This window comes from Limulus polyphemus, unplaced genomic scaffold (genome assembly GCF_000517525.1).
Source record: "Limulus polyphemus unplaced genomic scaffold, Limulus_polyphemus-2.1.2 Scaffold257, whole genome shotgun sequence".
NCBI lineage: Eukaryota > Metazoa > Arthropoda > Merostomata > Xiphosura > Limulidae > Limulus > Limulus polyphemus.
The window spans coordinates 486,575-496,177 of NW_013665867.1; the positions used below are offsets into that span (position 1 = coordinate 486,575).

The window sequence follows — 9,603 nt, forward strand, 5'->3', positions numbered from 1 at the left end:
TATATATATATATATACATCATAAAGTGAGTGCTTTCAAAAGATGGACCTTTCTTCCTCAGGGGCAAAATGGGAATCCTGAAGAAGAAAGGTCTACCTTTCGAAAACACTCGGGTTATAGGGTTTTTATCATTTTGTATTAAGACTTATTGAACCTACGTGTTAGCCTGGCATGGCCAGGTGGTTAGGGCGCTTGACTCGCAATCTGAGGGTCGCGGATTGGAATCTCCGTCCCACCAAACATGCTCGCCCTTTCAGCCGTGAGGGCGTTATAACGTGACAGTTAATCCCACTATTCGTTGGTAACAGAGTAGCTCACGAGTTGGCGGTGGGTGGTGATGACTAGCTGCCTTCCCTCTAAACTTTCACTGCTATATTAGGGACGGCTAGAGCAGATAGTTCTCGTGTAGCGTTGCGTTTTTCTGTCATCATGAAAGTATATATCACAAACGGATCTGAACGACAAAATCTAGATGAAGCTGAAGTTAAATAATTATAACTGATATTCTCCTGTTTGTCAGCTTGGTTTCTACATTAGAACATTATGGTGCTTTTTTTAAAAGATGGTTATCGTTTGACGTATTAACCAATCAACGTAACAACAGCCTAGTTTCACCTGTCGGTTGCAGCTGAAGTTAGAAAAGAAGACTCATAACTTAATGTAATTTTTGAAAAGCGGTTTGTAGTATATTTTATCTAAGTCGGTCTATACCTCTAAAAACAAAGAGAACTTGAATAATATTCCAGAAAACAAAGAATCATCAAAATTATTTCAAAGGGAAACGCTCTGAGTAAATGATGACCAGGCTAAAAGAGCACACAAAGTATCTATATAAAAAATAACACAAGCAGAGGTACATTTCTGCAACTAGAAGCAAGAAAACGTCTCCACTGTTTTCTTCTACAGATTCCCACTGCATCAGACATGATTGAACGTCTGCCGTCGTCAATGTGCGAAGGAAGTAAAGCCTCCCCCTCCCTCCATCATAGACAGCTTTTTTTCACAAGAGAGAGAGTTTGCTTTAAGATCTTAAGTTTTTTTTTGTGAAAGTATTTGTCATAAGAATATAAAGGAAATGCTGAAAGTCGTTTTGTTTAACACTTTTCTATAATTAGCACCGCTTACCTAACAAAGTGCTTATTGGGTAGTATTAACAAAATAAAAATCAAATTTATTCTTTAAATCCAATTTATTCATGACGTGATTAACATTTGAGTTGGGCGTGGCCTAGTTGTTAGTGTGCCGAGGTGCGAGGCGAAGAGTCCTGGGTTCGAGACATGATGTCGATAATCACGCTTCTCACTTTTAGCTGTAGGTGCTTTATAAAAGCGTCAATCTCATTATATGGTTCAATCATCCGAACAGAACCCTTGTGGTAGCAAGTGGCGCTGACTGAGCGTCTTCCCTTTGGCAAATATTTTAAAATCAGGAAGAGCTATACCTGAATACTGGAAAATCCATAACTAGGAAAAGGACTCGAATCCCCGTCGTCGAACATGCTCGTCTTTCAGCCGTGGGGGCATTATAATATGACGACCATTTCCACTGTTCGTTGGTAAAAGAGAGCCCAAGAGTTGGCAGTGGGCGGTGTTGACTAGCTGCCTTCTCTCTAGTCTTTCACTGCTAAATTAGGGACGACTACCTGGAGAGGAGATGGGCGCCTTCAAGTAAATCTACCCGAGAATCACCGATGATTCATTAACAGTAAAAGTGCCCCAACGGTCGTAAGTGGCTTCGAGGGAATTTCTGCTAATTCATTGGATTATCGGGAAATCTTCATTTCTATAGTCCAGTAATCAATCCTCCGCCATTTTCTGTAATGGAGAAGGCGCGCCATATTTGCTTATTTTTTTAAATCTTTTTCTGTTCTTGCTGATTAATTACAGAGGACTGCAATAGTTTTATTGTCTTGAAATTTTTACATGTTCTACAGTAATTCCTGTAAGCTGAATTCGAAAATAGTATCCAATTTTCTCCATCACGTACAGATTTTTCACAAAACGTCGTAACGCAATACATAAAAAGAAAGACCACAACACATAGTTTTGAGACTAACAGACATAGATTTCACACAAAAAATCAGGATGAATGAGGATGCATATTAGTTTGACATCAATGTTCTTCCCTTTTTTCAGTTTGTTTGTATTTTTTTTAACAAACATAATAATAAAAAATGTTCATTGTGGTAAATGAAATAATAATTTGATCTAAGTAAGAGTTTTTCTTCTTCCCGATTTATAAAACATTCTTACGTGATAGAAAAAAAAAGTATTATTTTCGAAATCTACGTAGCCGAATTATGGAAATTTCGTTGTTAAAACCAAAACAACTTTTATAAAGTTTAAATTCGCAGGCCTGTGTTATTGTACGTCTGTAGATTAGGACGTCCGTGATTGCCGCGGGAATGATTTGTTTTTAAATAATGCGGGATAACGTTTTAGGCTATTGAAAAAAGAAAACGAAATTATTATTTTTCGGTATTCCATTTTTCGACTTTGAAAACATTATATGTATGAGAGCGCGTTGTAATACTAAGCCTTTAAAAGTTTTATAGCGCTGCTCTATACGTATTCATCGAAAAATATGTTTATGAATAAAAAATAAGATACTTTTTAGAATGCTCATTATTTTTACTTGTAGAGATGTCACAGCTCTGAACATTTTGTGTTTCATGTTATAACTGCATGGGTGAAGGATAACGGTTGCTTTTAAACCACTGAAACTGTGCTAGAAATCTGAGCCTCACATAATTCAAATGCTTCTTTCTTCCAAGAAACAGAATATGCTACGATTTTCAGCTTTAAATCTTCTCTGATATATATATATATAAAACGACGAATACTTACTTTATGGTTTGATTCAGGTAAAATATCGTTATCTTGAGCATCAAATTCCTCGCAGAGGTCCGTAGGTATTTATTTGAAAAGTGACGGTATGTTTTGATGGATAACATTTTGAAACAGTTTTATTGTTGTCTTTCTTTGAAAACTGAGCTTAGATCCTGGACTGTATTTAATAATGTACCCCTTCCCTGCGTTGTGTGCCAGTTCTTTTTAAATCCAGAGAAATAAGCGCTCTAGAAAAAATTAAAAATGAGTTTGCCAAGTCAAGAAATTTTGAGATTTGAGAACACAAGTAACTGCATGTTACTGTAGTGAGCTTCGATTTAAGCTGCTCAAGATGGAATGTTTTGCCTTTTATGTTTGGAGGTTTAGTAGGTAAAAAGACTTGTAATCCGCTTATTCTATAACATTTTCTCCAAATCTGACCATAGTTAAGGAACGATGAAAGAAAAAAAAAAGATTTTATAAAGTTAAGAGCTCAAAAACGAACCCAAATAGAAACATTCAAAGCCGATATTACTTAGACATAGTGCTTATTTATGTTTAAATTAGTACATGCTTGTCAAGCTTCGAAAACAAAAGTTTGAATAAACATTTACAATGCACTACATACAATCTTGTATGAGTTTGAAAGACTTTCATGATAAGAAAAAATAAACAAGGTACAAAAAAAAAACAGTTCTATTCCCTTTCAAATACCTAGCGTGTTTAGGCTTCAAAATTGTTGTTTTCACGCTGTGAACTCCACGTGCGTTTACATTCTTTGATCAATACCACCAGTTTACCATGTTATCTTAAACCAATAGTGATTGTTCCAACCTTTTCAACATCAACGTAAGAGAATCCTGCTGAGGTGCGTGCGCTGGGAAAACGTTCTATTTGGTGTTTTCTTTGAACCTCTGAATGCTGTTTTCTGTTGCGAAGAGCGCTGTTGTTAGATAATGAACCGTAGAGAAACAGAAATCTCTGTGTATTGACTGGTAAAACGACGGTATTCTTGGAGGTCTGAAGTATTTCCAACTGCTTGTTAGGTCAGTAGTTAAAAGAAGCTCTACAGTAACTATAAAAATAGAGAAACCGGATTGTTAAGGTTGTTTTATGTAAAATGACAACAACTAAATGCACTTGATTAACTATAGAGTTTTTAGAGACTTGAAAAAATAAAGACAAGTCAATGACTCTCTGTAAGTTTGCTTATGAGTTCTCCAGAAGATTCGTTTAAAAGGTTTATTAACTTTTTTACAAAAGCATAACGTTATTATTTCAGCTGGTATTCACTTAATCTCCTTTACTTCTCAAGTTGAAGAATAATATTTATCACGAACTCAGTTTCCATTGTACTTCTTTTAATTATCGACAAAAAGTAATTTAATTACTTTCTGTCATATGTGATGTATTCAATACCAATAGGAGCCCGGCATGGGATGGGAAATGTGCAGCTTCTTGTAAATAATAATAATAATAAAACCCAGAAACAAAGAAAGTTATTGTTTTTAATTTACGCTTTCTCCAGTAGGTTTTAAAAGGTTTATATTTCCTCCTTTGTCTGATATCTCTTGTCATGGAGTGAAACCTAAGATTTACTAAATAATAATAAAAAAAATCTGTCGTTACTTAACTAATTCTTACCCCTAAGCTAGGCCAGGTGGTTAGGGAGCTCGACTCGCAACCTGAGGATCGCGGGTTCGAATTCCCGTCCCACCAAAATGCTCGCCCTTTCAGCCGTGGGGGCGTTATAAAGTGACGGTCAATCCTACTATTCGTTTGTAAAAGAAAAGCCCAAGAGTTGGCGGTGGGTGGTGATGACTAGCTGCCTTGCCTCTAGTCTGTCACTGCTAAATTAGGGACGGCTAGAGCAGATATCCCTCGTGTAGCTTTGCGCGAAATTCAAAACAAACAAACAATAGCAATATTTCATAACAGCTGTGAAGGAATGATTGTGTAGTTGGAAATGCTGTCTTATTCCTGATTATATATTCATGATTCTTACAGTAAGACGTTTGCTGATTGACTTTGAGATTTGCTCAAAAGATTTGTTTGTTTTACTTTGGTCTTGTAATATAAACTGCATACAATTACTCATTTACTCAGCTTTAAGGAACTCATGCAACTAACGTATGACATGGAAATATATGTAACAGCTTATTTGTTTTTCCTAAATACTATGCCCCCAGGGTCTCATCAAAAAATCGGATTTCGATACCTGTTTGGACAGAGCTCAGATAGCCCATTGCGTAGCTTTATGCTTAACAACAACCAAACCAAATCTAAAAATGAAAACTTGTTAACATTATCGATATTGGTAAATCTTCAACTCCTTAAAAAGGTTCAATATTTAACATATATCGCTATATAGAATGAACAGTATAAAAACACTGAGTAATTCAGTTTTATCTCTTGTATTTTTATAACCTAGTGGTAAAGGCAAACTCTTTTTATTGTTTATAGGAACTACAATTTTATATGTTTAATTGGGCATGAAATAAATGATTTTATTTGTGTACTGAGTAATTCAGTTCTATCTCTTGTATTTTTATAACCTAGTGGTAAAGGCAAACTCTTTTTATTGTTTATAGGAACTACAATTTTATATGTTTAATTGGGCATGAAATAAATGATTTTATTTGTGTACTTACAAATATAATGCTTTATTGCGTAAGTTTTAAATTTCTAGCCTTTTTATTAAAGTCATTTCTCCTTTTCCTTTTGCAGGTGAACGATTGACAGAGTACTTTTCACTCCAAATTCATAATATATTAATATCAAGCTGTTTTACCATGGTAACTTGGCTGGCCGTGGCAACTGTTGTGCGGGTAATTGTGTGGACGGTGGTCAGTAGTACAGATGCCAGCTGTCCAGCTGATTGTGACTGTCTAGTTTACCATTCTTTATTTGTCAATGCCAACGTTTACACAGTGAACTGTTCTTCACGAGGACTTCTTGGCTCACCTGAAGCAGTTCCTCTTAATACCCAGTCTTTGCTTATGTCTGGAAATCGGTTCGTGGATCTCCTCAACAAGATCCCTTTTCTCCCGCGTCTCTTAGAGCTGGATCTTTCTAACAATCTCATCAAACAGCTAGGGCGTGGCTCTATCTTTCAAAATGTCACAGAATTGCGTTTTCTTGATTTGTCCTTCAATAAGTTTCGGACCTTGTTTAATAAGGTCTTTCGCGGCATACACAAACTGGAGACTTTGTTCATCACGAATGGCCATCTCAAGTTCATTGACGAACATGTTTTTGATGACATGAACAAGCTTAAACGCCTGAATTTGAAGGGAAATGCGATTCATTCAATGCCAGCGGAGTGGTTTTACGATATGATAAATTTAGAAGTGTTAGAGCTTGATCACAATGAGATTTTCTATCTGAACAGTGGAACATTCGCAGCAGTAAACAATCTTCGCTATCTCAGTTTGTCTCATAACAGAATCCGGGGAATTAACGAAAACGCTTTCGCGGGACTTCGGAATCTGAGAAGTTTACTGCTAGACCACAATCATATAGGCGAAGTACCGTCTGTTGCTCTTCAACCCATGAAACAACTAAAGATTATTCACCTTGATACCAATCCCATTGGCCAGCTCAGCACGGGTGATTTTGTCCAAGTCCCTGTAGAAGAGATTTCTCTGTCGAACACAAGTACACTTCATCTAATAGACCACGGAGCATTTTGGAACTTGCACAACCTGGAAAAAGTTTATCTTTATAATAACCCACTTCTAGAGTATATAGATCCACACGCTTTCATCAATGTCCCTAAATTGAAAGTTCTAAAACTACACAGGAACAATCTCTCAGCTTTAAGTTTTGAGATTGTCAGTCGACGTCCAGCCGTCCAGCTCACTTTACACAGCAACCCACTTCTCTGTGATTGTAACATTCGTTGGATTCGAAAAACTCTCGCACGTGGAAACGATTCATCTATTTTATTTCTGGACTCAGACAAACTACGATGCTCCCAGCCACAGAATCTTCGCCCTTTCTCCATCGAAACACTAGATCTCACTAATATTCCTCCGCAATGTGAACCATTCGTGATTGGACCTCTCAATGAAACGGTGGACGCAAAGATTGGAGAATCACATACCTTTGACTGTCGTGCTTTCGGAATTCCTTCGCCAAAGATGTACTGGATTTTACCCTCTGGAGCTGTGATCAATGCATCACGTGATAACTTTCAGGCTCAGAAAAAACATCCTGGAACTTTAACGCTCTACCACCTAAAACCCAAAAATTCTGGAGTTTACCAGTGTATCGCCGAAAACAACGTAGGTGTTGCTCTTAAGAGTATCACACTCCAAATCGAGAACATAGATATTGGTTTGTTTCCTCAGAGGGTGTCTTCTACATTTGTAACAGTTGTATGGAATGGAACAGCACGGAACAACTTTCCAGAGTACGACATACTTTACAAGATTGACAACCAAGGAGGAGAAGAATACAAAACTGTAACGGTAAGTTACGTATACCGTTCTTACACCATTAACAATCTCGAACCAGATACCAGTTACAAATTCTGCATTGCTGTCAAGGATGAAGAAGAGGGGGACTATCTTCAATTATCCTGTACCCACGTGCAGACAAGAGACGCAAGCTTTATTATGCAAGGTATCTACACTACAAGTAACGTAGCGGTTGCAGTGGTGCTAGGAATTATAGCAGGAATGCTTCTTACCGTCTGTCTGGTTTCCGTGGCAGCCAGGAAGTACAGGCAAAGACATTATGAAACGCCAGAGAAATCACTCATCAGCAACATGGCCCACGCCCCACCAGAGAACCTCAATAGTCCTTTAATGTCACGAGTTGGTTCCTGAATATACGTGGAATACAATCTTTAATGGTGTTTTGTGGTTTCTAGAAACGGTAGTTCATGACATAAACGTACCAATCTTGTTTTGGTAGCTGACTAAAGTCTTTTTGGTGATTTGCCAGGATAGATGAGATCCTGAAAAAAGATCCGACCCTACTGTGTCATGATCAGCGTGTTTCTAAATAATGACGAAACAGTATAATATGAAATGTCATCCCTGGTTAATACTATTTCTCTTAACTTTATTTTTAAGGATTGACTTCGAAAATTGGACAACTTTTCTCCTTAAGACAATGGAGTTGGTTATAAAGAGTTTTTACCCAGTTGATATTTTAAAAGTTATAAGTTACTATAGCTTTCATCCCCATCTTGCACAAACTGGTGTAAGAAATCACTGCACAAAAAGTAGTTGGAAAGTCTTATTGTGATTGGTCTTATATCATCTCTCTTGTAATACATGAACAATGAATTATAGAAGAAGAGAAAATAATGACTTCCCTGTACCATTTTATTTTGGCGTGTAAATAGCGAGGTTGTTGTTTCCAAACGTACAAAACAAGCAGTTCTGGAGAAATATTATTGTTTCTAAGGGAGAATTTTATATAAAGACAGTATTTTCATTGTGAAGAGCAAGATATTTAATAGGAGGAAAGCAATAAATGTAAGATATTAATATTAAAAATGTTTATTCTATTAAAAATAAATAAATAATTAAAAAACACCTTGATTATTTTTCTCTAAGGGACAGTTGTGATGTCCAGATTGATCCATAAAAAAGTGGAGAAGTCGTGTGACGTAATGGGGTGTATGTTGTCTGTTAGCCACTGTAAGCTGTTAAAACTTATAAAATGAAAGCAATATTAAAATTTAGTTTTGTTTAATTTGACTTGTTGATTATAAGTATTTTTTACATGTTACGGCTTTTACAGTAAGGAAGAAAAATAAATTTTATACAGGTACAGGCTTAAATACAGAAACCTTCTTTACTGTTAAAACTTGTGTATTTGAAAATGATCGCACCAACGATCGAAACATCGTACCTGCTTAAAAAATAATTTTCCTTACTGTAAAATTGTAACTTGTAAAAAACAACAACAAAACTTTAATTGGGGGTGTTTGATTTCGAGACTTATCAAAATCTGTTCTGTTCTTAATAAGTAACACGCTGTAGAATCATATGGATTCTTTGTGGTAATATTCATGCTCTGTTCACCTTTTGAAGTTCATAATGAAGGGAGATAAACTTGTATTTTTTTAATATATATTGGAACCAATGCTATTGTCAAACAAAATTAAATATTATTATTTAATTATTAGTATTTAATTACGCTTAGTGATAGCCGATTTAAAAAGTAATGCCAGCGTTGAAAACAAAAGCAAGTTGGTCGGTACTATTAATCAAATATACGTGACCTTAACCATGAGATGAAGTACGTTTCGATACAAAAAAAAAAACATTCATTAAAAACTAACGTAACTTATGAACATTATGGACCTTTATTATTCTTAACTTTGTTTAACGCAACCTGGAGTTTATTATAAGACATTTTCTATAAACTTAAATAAAATCACAACCTATATGTCCAGAATGTAACTTTATTAGCTCAATATTTCGGTAGTCCAGCTTCGTAATACTATTATGGACCTTTATAGCTCAGGGCTAGTGTTCAGTGCATGAACAATATGAATCTTTATAGCTCAGGGCTAGTGTTCAGTGCATGAACAATATGAATCTTTATAGTTCAGTGTTAGTGGTCAATGCATAAACAATATGAATCTTTATAGCTCAGTGCTAGTGTTCAGTGCATGAACAATATGAATCTTTATAGCTCAGGGCTAGTGTTCAGTGCATGAACAATATGAATCTTTATAGCTCAGTGCTAGTGTTCAGTGCATGAACAATATGAATCTTTATAGTTCAATGCTAGTGGTCAATGCATGAACAAT

The 9,603-nt window shown here is 35.9% G+C and overlaps 1 protein-coding gene across 1 annotated transcript in view; it reads left to right on the forward strand.

Annotated features, from left to right (window-relative positions):
* LOC106478872 (leucine-rich repeat neuronal protein 3-like) overlaps positions 1-9,597 on the forward strand; it is a 34,928-nt gene extending 25,331 nt beyond the window's left edge. Inside the window, exon 2 of the mRNA XM_013939444.2 lies at positions 5,556-9,597. Coding sequence (XP_013794898.1) covers positions 5,621-7,660 — 2,040 coding nt within the window. The 5' untranslated portion in view covers positions 5,556-5,620 and the 3' untranslated portion in view covers positions 7,661-9,597. The remainder of the gene's footprint in view (positions 1-5,555) is intronic.
* The last annotated feature ends 6 nt before the right edge of the window (positions 9,598-9,603 follow it).